This window comes from Nannobrachium achirus (assembly GCF_963921795.1).
Source record: "Nannobrachium achirus genome assembly, chromosome: 13".
Taxonomy (NCBI): domain Eukaryota; kingdom Metazoa; phylum Chordata; class Actinopteri; order Myctophiformes; family Myctophidae; genus Nannobrachium; species Nannobrachium achirus.
The window spans coordinates 26,219,402-26,242,701 of NC_137833.1; the positions used below are offsets into that span (position 1 = coordinate 26,219,402).

General features: G+C 42.2%; 2 protein-coding genes across 2 annotated transcripts in view; both read left to right on the forward strand.

Moving 5' to 3' along the window:
* Nucleotides 1–7,311, forward strand: LOC308297631 (elongation factor 1-alpha, somatic form; the record flags this gene model as incomplete). Its single annotated transcript, XM_080741144.1, has 7 exons — nucleotides 1–144; nucleotides 499–678; nucleotides 1,672–1,968; nucleotides 2,514–2,664; nucleotides 3,951–4,207; nucleotides 5,494–5,728; nucleotides 7,187–7,311. 7 exons carry the CDS (start codon nucleotides 1–3, stop codon nucleotides 7,309–7,311), a joined length of 1,389 nt encoding a protein of 462 aa, XP_080597270.1.
* A 2,592-nt stretch (nucleotides 7,312–9,903) lies between these two features.
* The window catches only part of mertka (c-mer proto-oncogene tyrosine kinase a), a 35,159-nt gene continuing 21,762 nt past the window's right edge, over nucleotides 9,904–23,300 (forward strand). The window contains exons 1-4 of the mRNA XM_080741134.1: nucleotides 9,904–10,127; nucleotides 11,717–12,083; nucleotides 12,877–12,977; nucleotides 13,495–13,665. Coding sequence (XP_080597260.1) covers nucleotides 10,037–10,127; nucleotides 11,717–12,083; nucleotides 12,877–12,977; nucleotides 13,495–13,665 — 730 coding nt within the window. The 5' untranslated portion in view covers nucleotides 9,904–10,036. The remainder of the gene's footprint in view (nucleotides 10,128–11,716; nucleotides 12,084–12,876; nucleotides 12,978–13,494; nucleotides 13,666–23,300) is intronic.

Sequence of the window (23,300 nt, forward strand, 5' to 3'; positions counted from 1 at the left end):
ATGGGAAAGGAAAAGCTCCACATCAACATTGTGGTGATCGGTCATGTTGACTCTGGCAAGTCGACCACCACCGGCCACCTGATCTACAAATGTGGTGGCATCGACAAGAGGACTATCGAGAAGTTTGAGAAGGAAGCTGCAGAGGTGAGTGAATGTAAATAGTAGAATGTAGCCAGAGATCATCTAACCCCTCAAGTATAGCACTATTGAACAAACTGTCACAGCACCCGAGTTCTGCATGTGCAACATTGCCTCTGCTCACCCGTAACTTAGTTAGATCATGTTAAATGTGTATATGTTGTATTAGATCTTAACATGTTACTTACATACATGCATTTATTTTGCAACTGGGCACCTTTATATTAGTTTAATATGATTTTGATTGTCTTTAGCCTACTTAGATTCTTTTGATTTTGATCCAAATTACAGTGTGAAAGACCTTATGAAGTGAAATAGTGTTCTGGAGAAAACTATATATAACATTTTGTTTTCCCTTAGATGGGGAAGGGCTCATTCAAGTATGCCTGGGTTCTGGACAAGTTGAAGGCAGAGAGGGAGCGTGGTATTACCATCGATATCTCTCTGTGGAAGTTTGAAACCAGTAAGTACTATGTGACCATCATCGACGCCCCGGGCCACAGGGACTTCATCAAGAACATGATCACTGGGACCTCTCAGGTGTGTAACGCGACGCTGGTTGGCCATTTTGTCCACACTACGCTATGGTATAGCCACAGGGTCGAGGTTCTCAATTGTGTATCCAAGATCTACTCCACACTAGGTGGTCACTGGCATCACGTTTCAAGGCCTGCATGTTGCTAAATAAAATGCATCCCAAGCACAATTACTGGAACTGTACATACTGTATATCATGATGACAGCTTAGCACAGATGCACGGAAGGATTATATATATATATCTTCTACATATACTGTACAATAATACTTTAAGCTGATATTTTTGCCCAGTGTGACCACAAACATGTGCAACAGCCAGCTTCAATTCAGTTGTAGCATCCTTATTACAGTAGACTGCAGAAAGCTAAGTCAGTTGATCTGTATTGTTCTTAATTAAACTGCTCCAAGCACAGAATGTTGTTAGCACTTTAAAACCTCATGAAAGCTTTGAAAAGATACCCAAGTTGTGTTTACACGTTACACATTTAAATGACTCTATTCTCTACCTCTGCCTACAAAGTAGACACATTAGATTAAGTCAAAATTGGACAATTGAGCAATTGACAACCAAACAACCAATGGCAAGTGGGTTAAAAGGACCTTAAATATGGTTATATTATTATTTATTGTTTTAAATAATAGGGGGACAATGCCCATTGCAAGTTGATTATGTCATTCTTGTCCATGTGGTCCAGCCCTATGGCATGTACTGTATGGAATGCATGTGCTGTTGTGCTAATAGAAAGTGTTTAAAATATTGTTTTGATGCATATTAACCTTATGAAGTATTTATTTTTTATTTCTTTAATTAGCACATGAATTCCACACCTTTCATAGGGCTAGACCACACATGGACGAATTACATCATCACCTTGCAACGGGCGTTGTCCCCCTTTAGTAAAATTATAATGTATTAAGGCATATAAGGCTTATTAGCCAGGGATCCTTTTAAAGACTATGCCTTCACTAACCCTCGCCATCTATTCTGCTTGCAGGCAGACTGTGCCGTGCTGATAGTGGCGGCCGGTGTGGGAGAGTTTGAGGCGGGCATCTCCAAGAATGGGCAGACTCGTGAGCATGCCCTTCTAGCTTACACCCTGGGCGTGAAGCAGCTCATCGTGGGCATCAACAAAATGGACTCCACCGAGCCCAATTACAGCCAGAAGCGCTATGAGGAGATTGTGAAGGAAGTGAGCACCTACATCAAGAAGATCGGCTACAACCCTGACACCGTGGCGTTCGTGCCCATCTCCGGCTGGAATGGCGACAACATGCTGGAGGCCAGCCCCAATGTAAGCAGAATGCATTCCACTCTAAAAATTTGAATTCTAAAATCAGACAGCTTAGAGCTACCTGTGAAAAGACTGACAGAAAAAGCTGTCATCAAAAGCAAATTACATTAAGAGTTACAATTAAAGGTAAGATCTTTGCTAAAAATAGCTGTTTTGAAACCTACAGTAATACGTTTAAACATTGGTTACTGAATGTCATGTAACGATTAAAGGGAATGAAACCCTAGGCCTGTTTTCAGGTTTGTTCTTCTGTACAGATTAAAAACTACAGAAGGTAAAAACATAGCAGGTGCATCCTTGATGTAAGTTACGCAGCTGCAGTGAATAAAATATATGAGTGTGTTAGATTTAGGTGTGTCAAGCACTGACAGAAAAGAAAGAAACCGTAGATTACAAAAGAGGTGACCGCCTTCCATGCAATAGGTTCCAACTACTGTAAGTGGACAATATCCAAATGCAAAATGTAGTGTGTATGAAAAATATTTTCCCATATGGAGATGGTGTTTTAGATCGACAGATGTTATTCTATTCTTCTGTTCTTCCAGATGACCTGGTTCAAAGGGTGGAAGATCACAAGGAAGGATGGCAACGCCTCTGGGACCACGCTGTTGGAGGCTCTGGATGCCATCCAACCCCCAAGCCGTCCTACAGACAAACCTCTCCGCCTGCCACTGCAGGATGTCTATAAGATCGGAGGCAAGTTAAAACAAAGAAGCGTATCCACAGTAGTAGTTGAAGCGCTAGGCTTGACATTGATTATTGTAATGTTCCCCTGGGACTAGATGGCGGTGTTAGCCAAATAGACAAATGATAGTGTTGCGTATGATAACGTACAGTATGCCATGTGGTTGACACCACTGTGTGTTGTTAACTCTTGTAAGAGGTAACAACACTTCACCTTAATTACTTTCAAAAGGATATGTTCAGTTCACTGTTCACCATAAGCATGTTCACTGAATACGTGGCACAACACTGGTGGTTGACATGTCACTGAAAACTGAATCAGTAGAGGTATTCCTATGGTGAAATGCAAAAACATTGTCCAAAGTAACTGATGAAGTAAACCCTTACAAGACATAACATACTGTATGCCATTTTGAGGACCATGGTGATCAAAAGCCCCTTACTGTACAATGAGTGCATAAATATTTGATTTGGTGTCCCAAGTGTAAATTTGAAGCCTTGGAAGTTTTAGGGCCATGTAAATGCTATCCATTTCCTTAGTATTGTGTTCATTGAAACAGGAGATTTGGGAAGATCGTAATCGGTAGACTATGCCAGGGTTGATCGTAGCTGAGTGGGTAGAGAGACCATCTGGTAATTAACACGCCAGGATTAAAAAGTGACCATATGTCTTCAATTGCCAATATTTTACCTTTTAATGTGCACGATGGTGCACGGGTCATGCACGGATAATGCACGGATCATGCACCACACGTGTGCACGCCATTCACAGCTTTCAAACAAAAAAATCCGCTTGGAAATCTGTTCAGGCATTCAGGAGAGAGAGGCTATAGTGTTTTCTTCAAATGTAAACAAACATGGCTGCCATGTTTGAAAGATGGAGCTGTTCAGGGAGTCAAACATGAATTTCGCGATCGTGATTATGCCGAAACCGGAAGTAGGAAATAGGGAGAGCAAAAAAACAAAACAAAAAAAGCAACAACAAAAAAACTGCCAACTTGGGAAACTCGTGTTTGGCACAGAGACAGATTCGGCCAAAACCTGGGAAACTCGTGTTTGGCACCAAGGTTGTTAAAAGGTTACCGGTTTGCCCCCTGGTCCACTCAGTCAATGTGACGAAGTGTCTCAACTCCTACCACTTCACCTCTGCTCTTAATAGTTACGTGCAATTATACACCTGGATCGAGAGATGGAGATCACAAATCACCGACGACTAAAATAATCTGTCTATACAGAACAACATTGACTGCAATTACTCATTCTCAGCCTTATACTCCCCTCCATGCTCATGCTCTCAGGTATCGGAACAGTGCCTGTGGGTCGCGTGGAGACTGGCCTCCTGAAGCCCGGCATGGTGGTCACCTTTGCCCCTGTCAATGTGACCACTGAGGTCAAGTCTGTGGAGATGCACCATGAGGCGCTGACCGAGGCCGTGCCCGGAGACAATGTTGGCTTCAACGTCAAGAACGTGTCTGTCAAAGACATTCGCAGAGGAAATGTCGCTGGTGACAGCAAGAATGATCCACCCCAGGAGGCTGCCAACTTCACCGCTCAGGTAGTTACCAGAAAGGAGCCATTTATAACCCAATGATGGACATGCTTAAAATTAAGCTACACACACACACACACACACACACACACACACACACACACACACACACACACACAGACTATATATTATTGCTTGATGTCTACATTATTAAAATCTTGAAAACATGCCACTTTAGCCACTTCAAAGTGATCTGTTTTCTTGAAGGTTGGCTATTTTAAACTATTTCACCTTTTGTAATTCGATAACGGATTAAACACTTTGCACCTGTGTAAAATTTTTGGTGTGCAGAAGAATAGAAGATTACCCTTTATTCCGGGCTGTATGATTATTAGATTATTATTATTTCATTTTGCTGACTATTGTAATCAAGATGATTGATTATGATTATTTTTGGTGGAAAAGGATCATTTTGTAATATTTCATCTGGTTATTAATCCTTGTGTAATGGTGTGGAGGTGAGGGAAAGTTGCAACAGCAGTGAAAATAAGACGTTTGAATTAATTCCCAAGTTTCACGATTATATCATTGTGAAACCTAAAATTACGATTTTCGAATATTGTTGATTAATTGTGCAGCTGTACTATCTGCTAATATTTGTTAGTATTTTCACTACTTTAGTTACTTAGTTTTTCTTTAAGTTTTAAAACCAGTTTGGAATCTTTTATTATTAGTCAGATTAGCACTGTTTAGATTCTGTTCTGCACTGGAATGGATGCATGATTCCTTTGGGGATTCTTGCATCAAGACAATGAAAATGTTTTACACATTACAGAGTGTTTATTGATGCAAATTCACCCAAAATGTTAGAACTGCTATTGTCTAACTTAAAATATGGATGAAGCCCATTGATCTATTATCCAACAGATATAAGGTTTGTTGTCAATATTATAATGAAACTATTTTGGGTTTCTTACCCGCTTGTGGCAATAAATGACCTAATCCCCCGATTTGATTTGAGAATTCATTCTCACCATCAGGTAGTTAGTCTGTTGTGTTCACTCATAAAGTCGCCTCAGACATTTTGAATGTGTGCACTAACTCTAATGGATATCTGTTCCCCAAAGTTTAACTTGTAATCAATGGATGGGCTACGCCCTGGCCTCAACCCAATGAGAATTGGTTGTGCCCAGTTAACATTTTAGTCTCTATTATTAGAGTTCATTTTCTGATAGATTGAAATGACTGTACTAGTAACAGAGTGTTTACTTGCACAATTAATTATTAATCTTTTTGCATTTCAACCAAAGTTGGGTGTTTTCCCACTTTAATTCTCTGCTCCTCCTCCGCAGGTGATCATCCTGAATCACCCTGGCCAGATCAGCGCTGGCTACGCCCCGGTGCTGGACTGCCACACCGCGCACATTGCCTGCAAGTTCGCTGAACTCAAGGAGAAGATCGACCGCCGCTCGGGCAAAAAGCTGGAGGACAACCCTAAGGCGCTCAAGTCAGGAGACGCTGCTATCGTGGAGATGATCCCCGGCAAGCCCATGTGTGTGGAGAGCTTCTCTGAGTACCCTCCACTGGGTATGAAAACTGCTTATTTTCTATGCTCCCCATTTTGATGGTGGTTAGAGCTTTTCAATCTTATATCTTTTTTCCATTTTGTATGTTTGCAACTTTGCATATATTTTTCTTCTTATTAAGGAAGTTGAAACAAAATCATTAACACAGAGTGCGATTTCCGTCAAATTTTGTACGCACATTCCCACTAGGCCGAAGAAGACATGTCACTTAACCCTATTTGTGCCTATCCCGAACAAGTTTGGGATATTTTCAATCCAATACAATATTTTATTTGCTATTTTACTTACCCTGAGCTGCTTGGGACAACGTGGGTGGTCCTGGCTCGTCCAGCGCTTACCAACGAGAGACGCTAGATGGTCCGACGATTTATTCCATTGAAAATGGTTTAAAATAAAGTTTAGAGCCCCCCAAAAAAACCTCAATCTATACTGTCGGCGGCGCGACGTATTCCAGGGTGCCTATCCCGAACTAGTCCGGGATATTTAATAAAATGAATTATTTAATCGGAGGCCTCAACGAAGCCCCGGTCTAAATTTCCATCCATGCCCGGGGCCGACACTCGGCCATCCACGGGCCGTATTCGCGCAAACGGCCGCATCACGCCGCCCACTCCAATAATAAGTCACATCTTTAGAGAGGATTTTCTCTGAATTGTGTTCCCAGACCAAAGAGAAAGTTTTTTTGCGACTGAAATAGCTTTAGATCGGGCTTCTAAAGGGGTTAGCAGTGAATGGCTAAGTGTAAGCTAACTTCCTCCTCTCGTCATACATAACAGTGGCTGGAGTGAAATCCCAAGGCACTTGGGGCAGTGTCGACGGAAGCTAGAGCGAATGCCTATAGAGATATTTCTGGCACTCTAGCGGCCACTTCTGGCCCGGGCCACTGTATGAGTTAAAAATGGTAAAATCAGCCTCATGGTGGGGCTATACCAGCCTGATTTATGTTTTTATCTATAACTCCACCGATCACTGTAAAATGTTTGCACGCTCCCTAGAGGCAACAGAAAAACCTTTGCCCTGCATTTCTCAAATTTGCACTATATTGCGCCACCAGGAGGCCGACTTTCATAAAACCCTTTTTTTATATGTCTCCTTTTATCCAAATTTCATGCAACTTGCTACACATGATCTCTATAGTCATGTGATCAAGACGGATATCTTTGCTTTGGCATATTCCATCAAGAAGAGATGGGCACCCTTTTCACTTTGGCCTATTATAGCGCCACCAGGTGGCCACAATAACCTACCTGGTGGAAACCTGTGCTCGGAAGAGCACTGCTTCTAGTTTACTGTAAGTTGTTATGCCTTGCTGAAACCCAAATAAACATCCTGGAACAGGCAGCTTCAGAATGTTTTGTTAATATAAAAACTGATAAATTATAACTAAATTATTTATTCCATTACTAGTAAAAAGCTGTAAAACCGTCACATTCTGTCTCTCTCTTCATCCTCCGTGCAGGTCGTTTTGCGGTGCGTGACATGCGTCAGACCGTGGCGGTCGGCGTCATCAAGGCCGTGGAGAAGAAGGCGTCCACCACAGGCAAAGTCACCAAGTCCGCCCAGAAGGCTCAGAAGAACAAATGAATGTTGTGCTCCACTGCCGAGCCCAGGGTCCCCCAGGGCCCTGGGCTCGCCCAAACCCATCGCCCAATTGGCTGCTTCAACTGGATAATCAGAGACTGGTTGATCATCACAATGCATCGCAAAAGCATCAGAAGGAAAGAACACCACATAGGTTACATTAGTCCTACCCCCTTCCCTGTCCATCCGAGACTGCAGTCTTGGGTCTCCATTTTGGTTGTTAGATTACCATTCTATACAATGTGGTAGCACAATGGTCGCTGGGTTTAATGGCCATACCCCTCTTTGAGTGAGATGTTGTATAATCATTGAGAGGTATGGTAGCGTTCATCACCTCCTCTCCTTTACCAGTTACCAGTTACTCTACATTTGCTGTCCTGCTTTTAGTGTTTGTCTGCCAGCTGCTGTATACGCGCCTATGGTAAAAAAGGAAGTTAAAACAATGTTGCGTATAAGTTAAAGGAAGACTTCACCACTTTTCAACCTATTTTCATATAATTGGTCCTCACTAATGTTCACGATAAAATATCACATTTTCCTACTCTGTATGTGTCTCATAAGAGGGCTGTGGGCAGTTCAGAAATCCGTCAACCAGTGACATCATCGATGGGGAATCCAAGCTAATAGAAACTGTAGGCTTTCTATTCCTGAAAAGTTACAATGTTATAACGGAAGCCATTGTTCTTGCGATAATAAAAATCAAAACTTTTTTTTTTCTTCCAAACGATGATGTCACTGGCAGACGGTTTTCTGAACTCCCCAGAGCCGTCCTATGAGACAGACTGAGTAGAAAAGAATTGTTCTATTTTATTGTGAACATTAGTGAGGGCCAATTATATGAAGATAGGTTGAAGTCGTCCTTTAAGTATGTTATGTTACATACAGTATATAATGTTATACGTATTTAGTAATGTTGTGTTTTCAAGCTTAAAAAAAGACCTAGAAGAAACCTTCCAATTCTTCCTTCTCTGGGCGCATTGAGTAGCCCTTTTGTTTGTTGTTCTGATAACTTTGCACATGCACTGGAAAGAATACTTTAATAATTGGCACAAGCTACTGTATTGTTATGTTACATACATAATGGTATAAGTATTTAGTTATATGTTGTGTTTAAGCTTTAAAAAAAGACCTAGAAGACCTTCCAAATTGTCCTTACCCTGGACGCATTGAGTTAGCCTGGGTACCAGCCTGCTACGCTACGTTCCGTGGATTTATTTTGTCACTTCGCTTCTCAGTCTGGACATGATTCAGTTGACTCGTATTTTCGAACGTCAGTTGTGACGTAGGCGATGTCGTGGCTGATTGGATGTTGTTCCAATGAATCAGATTAGGGTTAGGGTAGCTACGTCATCAGCTAGCCAATACACACCGGTGTATTTGTCCCGCCCCGCACTACAGACTAATAAGAAGCCACGGATGGATTCCAGCCGTGTTCTATGTCCCACCTCCCCTAAGAGATAGGTAGCTGTCCAGACTAAAGCGGAATGACAAAATCAAATCACGGAATGTAGCGAGCAGGCTGGCACCCAGGCTAGCATTGAGTGGCCCCTTTGTTCAACTCTTTAAGCACTTTGATTGGCGTTCTGCTAACTTCGCACATGCACTGGAATACTTTAATAATTGGCATACGCTACTGTATTGCACCTTATTCGTAGGATGGCGTGAAACTCTTTACGACATTAAACATGTTTCAACCAAACAAGTTTGTTTTTAGTCTTCATTAGTTTTAGTCTAGAATTCTTAAAGTTGGCTCTGACCTTGAGGACCGTATGGACCATAGTCTACAGACAATACAAGATGTTTCAAAGCTTTCTATGAAGTTGTGAATCTTTTGTGTTCATCTTTACATGCAGTATACTGCTGTGTCCACAAGATGCAGCTGTTGATTTGGGAATTGGGTTACATACTGTAGCTCACCAATCATGAACTTTCAGAGAGAGTAAACTGTCTTGCATTGTTGTCCTCTAGTCTGGAACAAACATTTCTGCATTTTATTCTCTTATTCCTATTCATTTTTAGCTTATGTTTTAGTTTGTATTCTCTTCAATAGCTCTTTATTTTCATTTGTTTCCAAAACAAAAGTAGTCTCTAAGTACTGTTATGTATGTGGTTATTAGCCAAGCATGCAGTAGCATATCCTGCCACATGGTAGAGGAGTTGTGCAAGATATCTTTTAATGTCTAATAAAGTTAGAGGAATATCTTCTAGTAGACCTAGTAGGCTAAAGACAGACGTTTTAACGAAGTAAATTATATTTGTGTCCCCTTTACAAACATCAAATACTATACACTAGATATTCAGTGTTACCTAATTTACCAATTTATAACACTGATTTGAAGATTTTACTGTGCAATGACAAATGCCATAATATGTGTGATAATGTGACCATCACATATAGGCTTGGTTGGATTAGATTAGGCGAGGCTGCTCTGTTTTGAGGACAACTGTTGTTTTTACTCCACTAATGCTTTCAGACTCAAAAACCTCCTCCGTGGGATCCCTGTTCTGACGTCAGGAGAAAGTTAACTGTGATCCTCTGGTCAAACTGCAGTGTGACTGTGTACACACACACAAATGGACTACTAGTCAGTCACTTTATGGACGGATAGAAGTGACGCTGGTGTGCGATGTTGAACAACATCACAGCTCTATTGACAGCGTGTAAAATAGTGACACCGTAGTGTTTTAGAAGGTTGGGGGACATTGTAGTGGTCAGATTAGAATAATAATGTGCGCGCTGTTGACCATGGCTCCAAACTGGGTTAGGATTTTCTTCTCCACAGCGACCATCGCCGTTATTGCTGTGAATCCAGTCAGAGGTAAGTGTTGTTTTGTTAAATATCGATGTATTGTATTCTTAAATCTTCTCATTTTAATTGATGTCGTTGTTAAGGGAAACAATCAGCGCTATGTTAGACCGCTTCTTCTACTTCTTATTTACTCAGGAGTAGCCTAATCTATGTGCGCAACATCTGGAACCCATTAAAATACCTTAAACGTAGGCTTTTAACTCCATTTGATTCCCTATCATATCAGTCGTTTGAGAAATTAAAATAGCTTAATGCTAGACATGTAGAATGTTTAGAACGTTGCAGTGCGCTAAACTGACCTAAACCATATTGCAAAAAAATTACACATCTCTGATTTAAGAAGTTGTCTGTCAAAAGTTTAAATCGACAAATTGTTTATAGTTCACCCACTGCATCATGCGAATATGATTAATTTTTTCACAATATTCATTAATTTGTCACGAGCACAGGGGACAACCAACCAGTAAAGATGAATAGGCCTATGCACAATTCAGTCTGGTCTTTCTTGACAGCTCTGTGGGGTGATTGTCAATTCATGTTAATGTCTAGCACCATAGTTTAAGAAATTTGTTTATTGTTGGCTATTAGACAAGATTTTGTCTGATATGGTCATTTGATATGGTCATTTGGTCCAGCATTCCTTAACTTGTCTTTAAACTGTATGGAGATAACAATGCAACTCCAGTTTGTATTTACTTGTAATAATGGTGAAGATGACCTGTCAATCATTTTGCTGGGGACCCCATGCAGAGAACCACTGCATTAATGTACTGTATATAACTCAGTGCTTCCCGAACCTTTTAATCTCATCCAGTTTGGTATGCATATATAGGCCATTAATCCTCCCAAATTACAGATCTGTAAGGGTCCATTTGGTTCCTATAACTACCTTATCATTTGCCACCTGGAACCCTGGAGAATCACTATTATAACTACAGCTTTGTTCTATCATTCTTACATACAGTATGATTTCACCAGCATTATAATACCACATTAGGCTTATTGTTATGATATTGACCTGCATGGCTGAACAGTATCCTCAATAGAATGCAATGCTCTCCTACTCGAACACAAGACAACGGAACACTGCACAAAGACTTCTGTTATATTTGTATAACATATTTATATAGGCCTATGCTTTATAACAACTTATACCATGTTGATGTACTGTACTTGCACAGTAACTACGTATATTTACTCAAGTACTGTATTTAAGTACAATTTTGAGGTATTTGTAGGCCTTCTTGAATATTTCCAATTTCCACTACATCTCGGATCAAAATATTGTACTTTTACTACAGTATATCATAATCAACCATGTTAGCCCTATTTGAAAAGAGCCGATCTACAAGCTCACACACTGTAAGCTTGTAGATCTGCTATTTTCAAATATTTTGTACTTTTGGTACTTAAGTAAGTATATTTTGATGCCAACACTTTCATACTTTTACTCATCTTGAATTCCAGACTTTTACTTGTAACAGAGTATTTCAATTTGGCAGTATTGAAATACTTTAAGTAAAAAATCAGATTACTTTTTCCAGCACTGCTTGTGCAATGACGAATAAACTTGTGATTTGACTTCTTTGTATACGCAGGTCTGCACCACAGGGGTGGGTTTGTTGTACAGGCCGATGCTTATCGTCCTGGACGACATGGCCGCTCTCCCCTGCCCACCAGGACCTCTGAGGCGCTCATTGTACGCCAACACGTGCCGAAGTTGCACTTGAGCCAGGACGACATCAGAAGTCTGTACTTCAAGCCAACGGTAGGTCGCTCCATCCACCTGTCGGAGGGGCGCGAGGCCAAGTTCAACTGCTCCATCGACATACCCGATGCCAAGCTGGAGCCCACCATCGTCTGGGTGAAGAACAACATGGAACTGGCGGCTGACAACTCACAGGTCGTGGTCAATGAACTCCAGACCTCTACCGATGGGGTTAATACTCTTCTGTCCACAGTCAGGTAACAGCAGTATGGCTGGGAATACACTGGCACTATCACTTTGTAGTATGTAGGGTGTAGGCCTATATTACTGTGCATATCGTCAATGTCGTGCAGAAACCTTGTATCTCCCAAGTTTCAAATGTGTATGTTTTTTTGTAAAGTAAAGCCCTGCTTCATCATACAAGACACACAAAACTAGTGAAAATAGCAGATCTACATCAGCTATTTTCACTATTTTAACTCACTTTTAAAATGATAAATACAAAACAAACGGTTTTGGACATGGTCAAGGACATGGTTTCCATCCGAAAACAACTATACGTGTAGATGACTGTGAATATAATATACCCTGCTCTTTGCACAGGAGACAGAGATACAGTATGTTTATACTCCTATACACTTTGTGAGGCGTAGAATAGATCAGTCGATTTTGGCACAGTGTTGTAAGCAAAGTAAAAAATCAGGCAGTAAGGATTGTTTTCTTTTGATCGTCTTTTGAAACAGCAATTTGTGAAAGCTTGTAAGGAAAATAACTTCATCCACTCTTTCGCATTCCGTAACCACTGCTGACATGATATCATCAGAAGCGGGTGCATTGTATGACATGATATCATCAGAAGCGGGTGCAGCAACTTGTTTAAGTTGAAAGTATGACACCAGAATGTGGCGTGAGATATGGACCAAAGCATTTGACAACGCCACATTTCTCTAGGTGAACACATTATGAGTTTTCGTGGAAACGCAACCTCTGGTGAGGCCTCTTGAAAGAGAGTTTATGAATCTTCATGTATGCATGTACTGTATGTTGCAGGATTAAAGCCGTGCAGAGAATGGACGCTGGGGATTACCGCTGCAGGCTGAACATCAGTGACACCATGGTAGAGTCTAAGGGTGTCGTCATATACGTAGAAGGTGAGGCTCACATTTATGCTTTTTTAATTTTTATGAATTGAGTTCAAAAGGACCCCAATGTAAACAAGCCATTGTTCTTTTTTTGTGGTTTAAATCCTAGTAGTAGACCTTGTATCTGAACTGTCTGGTACCTTTCCTATGCGGACATCTGATAAAGTATTCAATCAATGCATTGAATTAATACAAGAATGCTTGCCCCCAAAACACACTCACCCCGGGTCTAAGGTCCGGTCGCCACTAGGTATTCCTAAACATAACCTCAGTAAAACTATTTCTAAAACTAACCTTATTCCTAAAAGTAACCTCAGCAAAACTATGCCTAAACTTGGCCTTATTCCTAAAGTTAACTTCAGTAACTCTATGCCTATACCCTAAACCTATTCCTAAGTAAAACAAAAACACGAAAACAAGAACTGCTGGGGGCGAGCGTTCTGGTTACCCATTGAACCGTGTCACTGCCACCTGTGTGTGTGTCTGTATTACAGCATCTTCTCTGCTCCTCTCTGTTGGTTTCCAGGTCTCCCGACGTTCGTCAGACATCCAGAGGACAGGAACGTCACAAGGAACTCGTCCTTCGTCCTGTCCTGTGAGGCCATCGGACCGCCCAACCCTGTCACGATCCGCTGGTTCCGAGACGGATCGGTCGTCAGTGACTTTTACCTGTCGCCCAGCAACTACACCGTGGCAGGTGAGAGGCTAAAACACAAACACACACGCGCACGCGTGCGCGCGCGCACGCACGCACGCACGCACGCACGCACGCACGCACGCACGCACGCACGCACACACACACACACACACACACACACGTGCGCATGAGCATTAGATATTAGATGACATTAGAACAAATTAGATTATTCTTTGAAATTGGCATTGACTGACTGGTATCGACTTAAACCACGTACGCCAAATAGCAAAAATAAATAATCTACAAGCTAACAACAGGTCGCACGCACTATGATGCTTGTGGATTGGCTATTTTAGCTATTGTTGATGATTTAAAAAATCTTTGGCTATAATGACTTCATTAAGTCTTTTTTTTTTTTTTTTATTAAATTTTTATCCCACGATTTTTGTAACCCATTTTTTCACCCGGTGCCAATTGCCTAAGCTGTGATCCTGGGCTCTACTCTCCCTCTGCCAACCTGGGGAGGGCCCCGAACTGAGCTCATGCTTCCTTCAATGCATGAGGAGTGAGCAGGCCGCTTCTTATATCACCTGACAGGGGGAGCTTCCCCGGTTAGACGTAGCGCGTGGAAGGAACACGTTATTCCAACCAGTTCCATTCCCCTCCATCAGGCGCCCCGGCTGGCCAGGGGGAGGCTTTATAGAGACCAGGATTACTGCATGTTTTTGTGAGGGTATCTACCCTAGGAGACACGGGGAGAACATGCAAACTCCACACAGAAAGGCCCTTTTGCCAACCCCACCTAGGGTGTGGGCACTGATGACGCGGAGGAGGGAACACGCCCCCAGCACCCACAGTGTCCCCCGGCGGGAATCGAACCCAGGACCTTCTAGCTGTGAGGCGACAGCACTACTGACTGCGCCACCGTGCCCCCCACTTCATTAAGTCTTTAAGCGACTTTTAGGACAAAGGAAAGCATTATATAGATTGCATATATTATTGTTATTATCATTATTATTGGTATAAACCAAACCCAAAGTAGGGACGCCTGGTCGGAAGTGGTTTATAAGTTGTTTAAACGTATTCTCTTGTAGAAATCCTTTAATTCAAGTGTGCTGCTGGCTAGGGGAATGGCTCGACTGCATCTTCTATTATCTTTGCCTGGCACAGCACTCAGTGGTTTGAGGCTGGAGAAGATTTTAGCAAACGGATATTTAATTGAACCAACCACACAGTTTCCATTTTGGTGGATTAGAATGTGAACACATACTGTGCACGCAGTAGGGGTCTATTTGGTTACATTAGTACGCTGTCAGAGTTAAATTAACTGTGTATGTCCTCACAGGCATGATAAATGATGTTTTCCCCCCAGCTTTTAATGTGGTTAACAGAGTGTAGAGTAGGTCTTCAGCCCCGCACGGTCGCACCAGTTTCTATTCTTCTCTGTCTGTGCAACCTCAGCATGTGCGCCAGGCTGCTTACTACAATGACATTTATCCCCATAGTCATCATTACTGTCCCCCCCCCCCCCCCCCCCAGGACACCACTAAATAGCTCAGAACATTCAGTCAAGCAGCGTTATAACACCACTTCAGCCCTTGCGTTGCTGCTCACTTTGTATGATTGGGAGAATTAGACATTGATTGGTGATTTGACTTCTTTACTAGTTTGCATAGGAAAAGGTACAGGACAGTACAGTTCACTGATACAAGGTCAACTAAAAGGATAAAGACCACAAGAAAGCTTTTGGGCTTGTTTAAATTGGGGTGCCTTTAACATTGGTTGTGACTATGACTACGTACAAATTGTGAAGTCTTTAGATCAACTAAGGGAACTTCACTGGAATGAAAGCCATTATTAGGAATCTCATTATGTTCTCAGCCTAGAGCTGTTCGAAGTGTATTTCTTTCCTCTCCTTTAAGTAAACATTTATCCACTTTTCCTTCTCCTTTTTTTCTCCTGTTATTTTGTAACATAAGCGTTTTCCCTCCAGGCTAGTAGGCTACTAGACAGCCCTTCATTTACCACTGGGGCCCGGGGAAGCATTCTTACTATGAAGTGTGAGTGGTGGTTGTGTTGCTGGCCTGGCCTGGACGGGGGAGGGTTAAAGGTTCAGAGCTGTGTTTTGGTCCAGCGTGTGCAAGGGCTTGAGCAGTAAAGGGGACGGGGGGCTGCGCGCACAGGGAGAGGGTTCGGGGGTTGGCAGTTGGCTCCTGCCACAAAGGCTTCATTCATGGGACGTCCCACTGTCCTGTAAGGAGGGGCTAGGAAAAGGAGGCTGGATAGCTGTATAGGCTGGCAGCCTGGCAGAGCTCGCTCTGATTTAGATCTCTGCAGCAATACCAAACAGACACCTCATAAACATCTAGGTAGAGCTTGATGTCCTTTTCACAACTTCCTCGTTTATTGGCCATGCGGGGCCCGCTGTACTACAGGTTCCTCTCTTCTGTTATGAGAAGTTAACTTAATTATAGCATTCAGGATATGGAATGCCTTCTCGCAAACATTCCAGGACAGCTTAATGACCTGTCCCAAAGCAGCAGCGTTTTGTAGATTCAGTTTACAGCGGCACAATGGAAACAAAATATAAGCCCCAGAACTCCATGTTTCAAAGCTCATCGTGAACAGATTTCACCAAATCAAAGGCACAGCACTCAGGGAGTAGAAAGCTGTATTCCTTGTTTTAACCACTTCATATAAAACCACGGTGTTCTTTTCTAGGTCTGCTAGTATTTCCCACTGTACAAATCTCTTCGCTGAAAACGGACGATCTACAGTACAAACTCAGAACGGGTCACAGATCTTCTGTTTTTTGCAGAATGTTTGCCTCAGAATAGGGACGTTGGGATCATGTGGCTGAATAGAGCAGAAATCTGGGCCTTGTGTTTGATAACTGGATGTGAAATCGGAAAAATAACAGACATCTTTCTTGGGCAGCCTAGTAAGTATATGGAGTGCTCCCAAACCTGATAATTACAGGCTGCTATGTCCGTCCACTATGTGAGACGTCCAGGGTATATATACTGTATGCTAGATTATACATTTGGCTCCTCCAGCCCACTCTGCAGTTACTGAAGTTCTCCCCTCATTTCTGATGGTTGTTTCCATTTGAATGGCCAGCAGCTGTGTTACTCCTGCATCTCTATTTTTGAGCGTTCGTGTTCATTACTTGCAAACGTACGTGAAGTGAAATAGAACGGGAAAGGCTGAGTTTAGTTGACCTTTGTTCATTTCCCTTTATTTGCTTGCACTTGACATTGAAAAGATTTGTGTGATCCGTGAGTTTAACTACATAAACCCTATATAATGAGTTCACTGGCATCCCCTAGGGGTCTATAGATACTATACTAGGCCACCTTCTTTCCCTTTACACAAAAGGTCTTTGCCAAAAATAACCTGACCCCACGTGAGTGAGAGCTTGTAGATCTGCTCTTCTTTGCAGAATGTTCACCCCAGAGTTGTAACACTAGGGTTCAAGCATGTGGTTACATGTCAGCACTCTGACATATTGCCATTCCGACCACCTAAACCTAACCTTAACCCTAACCCTAACCTCAGTAAAACTAACGCTGGTGAAATGCTAACCTGCTGACGCTGGTGAATGCTAACCTGGTGAAATGCTAACCTGCTGACGCTGGTGAATGCTAACCTGGTGTGTCGGATTGGGATATGTCGGAATGGAAAACCGTTACCCAAGCATGTTTCTCTTGAATGGGCCTGCACCCTGAACTAACTCTCTGTGCGTCTCTCACCGTGGTGCCAAAAAAGCTGTCCCACAGACATCCTTCTTAAACAGGAAGAAGCAATAGGCAGGAATTGACACAAAGGAGGTGTCAGGGGGGGGCCAGGGCAGAACAAAACCCATCGATCTTCCCTCACATAGCATCCCCGCCTTGCCTTGAGGCTTAGGGTATTTGTAGATCTTGTAGATCTGCTATTTTCCGTGAGCTGCCCCGTACGACAGTCAGTCTGACAAGCTTCTGACAAGCTGACGTCATCGCATTCTCCGTACTGGTCCTTTTACACAGCTGCGAACTCAATACGGAAACGAAAAAATCCACTTGCAGAGCCGTTCTCAAAGAAGTGTCGTACTGGGTCATAAATACACGTCTCTGTGTGTCAATATCGCCGTATCAATAGTTTAGTTTAGCGGACTCAGATGAATTTGTCCTCGTGTAAAAATACCCTTAGACACAACAGTCAGATATGCAAAAGGACATATAGCTGATATTGCAAAACAAGCAGTAAAGTAATTAGACATTGTACAAATCAGCCATTTCATATTTCCAACTACAGTCTATGACCTTTAAGCAAGGCTGTCAGTGGGGTTATGTACTGTACTAAAGGTGCTTTGTCCACTTTGCCCCTCTGCCAAGTCCGCTATGAGACTGAGTAAGTGTCTTTGTGACCACGCTCCAGATTGCCCAGCGCCCACCATGCCCCGGCAGCAGACACAGCTTGGGTTTTCTGACCTCGGAATGAAGGCTTTATTTATTTGGTCGCACTGTCGCACAGCGAGGGTGCAAACTGTTCTGTAATCGTTTGGGTTGAATCTAAAGCCATTTCCCGATGTTCAAATGTTGCCGTGACAAGGGTTGGACCGGACGTTGTGAGCTTGTAGATTATGCATAATGTTTATCGATAAAAAAAAAAAGGAGTAACTAAATCAACTAGAAATACTGTTCCTTCGAAACAGTGTGGGCTCGCTTCCAACCCAACAAATAGGATACTTTAAGGTACTGTAAGGTACAGTACCTTACAGTATTGTACTGTACCTTACTATACTCTACTGCACCTTACTGTACTGTACTGTACTGTACTGTACTGTACTTTACTGTACTCTACTGTACCTTACTGTACTGTACTGTACCTTACTGTACTATACTATACTGTACTCTACTGTACCATACTGTACCTTACTGTACTGTACTCTACTGTACCTTACTATACTGTACTTTACTGTACTCTACTGTACTTTACTGTACTCTACTGTACTTTACTGTACTCTACTGTACTGTACCTTACTGTACTTTACTGTACTCTACTGTACCTTACTGTACTGTACCTTACTGTACTGTACTTTACTGTACTCTACTGTACCTTACTGTACTGTACTGTACCTTACTGTACTATACTATACTGTACTCTACTGTACCGTACTGTACTGTACTCTACTGTACCTTACTATACTGTACTTTACTGTACCTTACTATACTGTACTTTACTGTACTCTACTGTACTTTACTGTACTCGACTGTACCTTACTGTACATTACTGTACTCTACTGTACCTTACTCTATTGTTTTGTACTTTACTGTACTGTACTCTACTATACCTTACTGTACTGTACCTTTCTGTACCTTACTGTACTTTACTGTACTCTACTGAACCTTACTGTACTTTTACTGTACTCTACTGAACCTTACTGTACTGTACATATTCTATGTGTTCTAGAGGTGTATATTGAGTGCATATACTGTAAGTTAACAATCCCAGATCACATCTGTCCTCCACTATGTCTATAACCAAGGCGTTCTTCTATGTGGCCACTCCAGACTGAGGAGTGGAGCATGACTTTTATTGTGTTTGTGGATCTGATTTGAAAATGCATTGGTTGTGATATCTCCCTGACAACCAACAACAACCACTAATACGGCTGAGTGTCCCTGCGGGTTCTAGGATATATACTGTAAATCCCATTGCCCGGGATCCTAAAACCTTATTCTTTTTAACTAAAGTTTCTAAAACACTACAAAACATGTCTCAAAGACAAATACAAGCAAACGTCTCCACAGTAACACAGTAACAGTTGTTTGTGTGTGTGTGTGTGTGTGTGTGTGTGTGTGTGTGTGTGTGTGTGTGTGTGTGTGTGCGCGCGCGCGTGCGTGCATGCGTGCGTGTGCGTGCACATTGTAGATCAACTTCATAGCAGTATTAAGTGGTCCATCTATGTTTTTTTATTAATAATAAAATCTACAAAGTAAGAAGTAACTGAAGCTGTCAAATGCTGTATTTATAGTAGAGTATATGTAACAAAAATGGAAAGTAGAGTAAAAGTACCTCAAAATTGTACTGAAGGTACAAGTACTTGTATATACTTGAGTAAATGTACTTGGTTACTTTGCAGCACCACAGAACAGCCAATGACAGACAGGCCTTTAATCACAGCTGTTTCAATCAGTAGAGTGGAGAGGGACATTTAGAGATATTTGTAGTTTTAACTCAGAATATATACATCACACAGCTTAGATATTTGGATCAAATCAGAGAGCAGACCTGTGTGAACGCATTGATATAAATAGCATATCTGAAGTGTGAATATTGCAGCCACAGCGCCTTAATATAAACATGGGTCCCTTTCCTCTGTCTCACGCTGTCCCCACTCACTAATCCCATTGGAAATGCATTGGGTGCTTAAAGTTAAACATTTTTATTTTTGGAGCTGTGTGAAACACAGGCTCCCTATACGTGGCTTTGTGGGTCTGTCTGTGTGTCTGTATGTAGCCTGAACTTCCTAAACTTCGGCACGCTACTAGTCCCACAGTTTTGCCACCACACACTCGCGCCATATGTCAAATCGACCGGCTTACTCGGGAATCGTGGGCTAGTAACTTGCTAAGAGAAAGGTTCAATAGTTTAATTGATATTAATTTATTAGTGAATTAATTTTCCCCATTGACTTATAATGGGAATCGCAAAAACTCACATTCAATTATTTGTCTCTCGCAAACCATAGGGGCTAGAGTTTCAAGACTTGGAGAGGAGGTTCATAATGATTTCAAGGATTAAATAAAAAATAATTGTGTCATTTGGCCGCATGGTGGCGCCATAACACCCCACTTTACGTTTTGGCCTGTAACCCTTGAACCGTAGGTCGGAAAATTAAAAATATTTTTTCCCTGGATTCCTTGGGTCATGACGCATCTCCCCATATAGGCCACGCCCATTTGCGCCATGATAGATTTTCCGCCATCTTGAATTTTCTCCAAAACACACTTTTTGCTCCTTTTCCTACATATTTTCTTCAAATGTCACAAAAATCGGTACACATGATCCACACACACACACACACACACACACACACACACACACACACACACACACACACACACACACACACAGCTCCACTTCACACGGGTGTGATTTTTTTATAATTATTCTACAAAACATTTCAAAACAAGAAATACAAGCACACGTGTCCTCAGTAAGCTGAACACATACAAATTTGAATGGTGTTGAAAGGTGTAAGCGTGTAGGAGATGAATCGCGCCAAAGTTTTGAGGAGATACTGACTGATAGATAAACTAGAAAATGTGCAATTTGGGAAATTGCGAGTGTGGTTGCCCGCCCCGCCCCGGCGCGAGCGGCGGGGATGCGCCTCGTTGTCGCGTCACTCCCGAGATCGTTTGTGTTTCGTTTTGAGAGGGTCGTTCCCCCTGAAAAACGCGTTTTGGCACGAAACGGTTACGTTTAGCGCGTTTGTGGCGCCCCCTAAGGGTCGAAGTGGAAATGCTTTTGTGGATTTGTTGCATATCCCACCCGCGACTTGTGGTTAAAATTTTGTGTTGACTGGATGTTTCGTTTGTGATTTATGGCTGATTTTTGCAAAACGGGCCCCTCCCGCTAACTTTGGAAGCCTGTTACGGACGAACGGTATGGACTATCGAAATATCGCTTGAATATGTTCATCGCATGGTTCCAGTGATCATCTGTACCGATTTTTGTGACATTTGGAGAAAATATGTGGGAAAAGGAGCAAAAAGTGTGTTTTGAAGAAAATTCAAAATGGCGGAAAATCTATCCTGACGCAAATGGGCGTGGCCTATATGGGGAGATGCGTCATGACCCAAGGAATCCAGGGAAAAAATATTTTTTATTTTCCGACCTACGGTTCAAGAGTTATAGGCCAAAACGTAAGGTGGGCTGTTATAGCGCCACCATGAGGCCGAGTGATGTATTTATTTTTTCAATAATCCTTGCCATAATTATGAATCTCCTCTCCAAGTTTTGAAACTGTAGCTCCTATGTTTTGCGAGAGAAAAATATTTGAATGTGAGTTTTTGCATTTTCCCATTCAAGTCAATGGGGAAAATTAATTCACTAATAAATTCATATCAATTAAACGATACAACTTTTCTCTTAGCGAAGTACAAGCACTCGATTCCCGATGAAGCCGGTCGATTTGACATATGGCGCGAGTGTGTGGCGCAAAAACTGTGGGCGGTGAAACGCGCCGAAAAAAAAGTTTATCTATAAATAAATAAAAAAGAATAAATAAAGTTTCCCTAGAACTATAGTGTGTTGCCCTGTTAGGGCAACCACACTAATAAATAAACAAATAAATAAATAATGAAGATAACATACGTGTGCTCGCCTTCCAGGCGAGCCCACAATTAACTTGATTAGTTGCATTAACTGGTGCACCCCTGGACAAGTCTCTGGTGGCACTGCACCGGCAGCCAACCAGAGTAAACAATCACAAACAAGGGAACATCAAAATGCAGACAAACCTGTAAAGTGGCACACATGCAAAGCGAAAGAAGATGTGGGGGTACCCACATTCCCGTTTTCTTCTTCTTTCTCTTTTCTTCTTCTTCTTCCTTCTTTCGCTTTGCTGTGTGCCCCGGTGTGCCTGAAGGACTGCAACACATTCTGCATATGCTGCTCCCAACTTCACTACACTATGTATGAGAACATTATGCAGGTAGCTAGGCAGCAGCATATGCAACATGGAGACATATACTGCATATTCGAATCCATCAACCTTTGGAAAGTGACCAGGGCCCCAAAAAAAAAACAAGAGGAAGCATGACAAATTGGTACAGTCTGTGTACGGAGTGGAGAAGGCAGATTTTCTTTCCAGAGACTCCAGAGATAATGAAATCTGCCAGTAGCCTCTGGTCAAATCCAGCATTGTCAAAGAACAAGCTGTATCCGTCCAGAAGTTGTCGACCTACAGTGTAGGGAAAATGGATAGGCTTCAAGCTTGGATACCTCTTTCCACACAGTACCAAACAGACCCATCAGGCCTACCAGCCAGCGTGACTTTTGTACTCTTCCACTACTCACATCTTAAACATAGCTTCTAATTTGTCTCGCATAACAAGACAACTATTCCACTATGTCAGAATGCTGGAACTACACATCCCGAAAGCAGAGAACAGAAGTTGTCATCTGTTTGTCATTTCCATTCAAAATATTATACTTGATCTTTAGATTTTATTTTTGAATTTCCAGTTCTGCTAAGCAGCAAGCAGCAATACAAGATTGCGCGACTGTCAAGATGAAATGGAAGCGGTGAGGAGGAGGCGTCACATCCGCTTTATCCTCTGATCATTTTCAGATCTCGGCCGTTGCTCCACACTGTATGGCGGAAGCGTTTGAAAATTGTGGGAGGCAACAGTCTGGCTGGCGAGACGAGACTACCTCTAATGTAATCCCTGAACCACCTCCTTTTTCTTGAGCTATAGCCAAGCCTGTAAGGTGGTCACTCCCACTGGGGCCTTGATGTGGTGGTGCATGAGGTTGGAACACTTACGCAAAAGGACAACCCCTGCTCTCTGGCCTGGTGAGAGATGGAAAGGGGGAGATGTTGTCAGGAACACTCACGTCAAAGTACATTTAACCATTTATTGCTACAAATGGACAGTTTAACTTGGCGTTAAAGGGTTCCGTGTTCTGAGATGTTCCCTGAA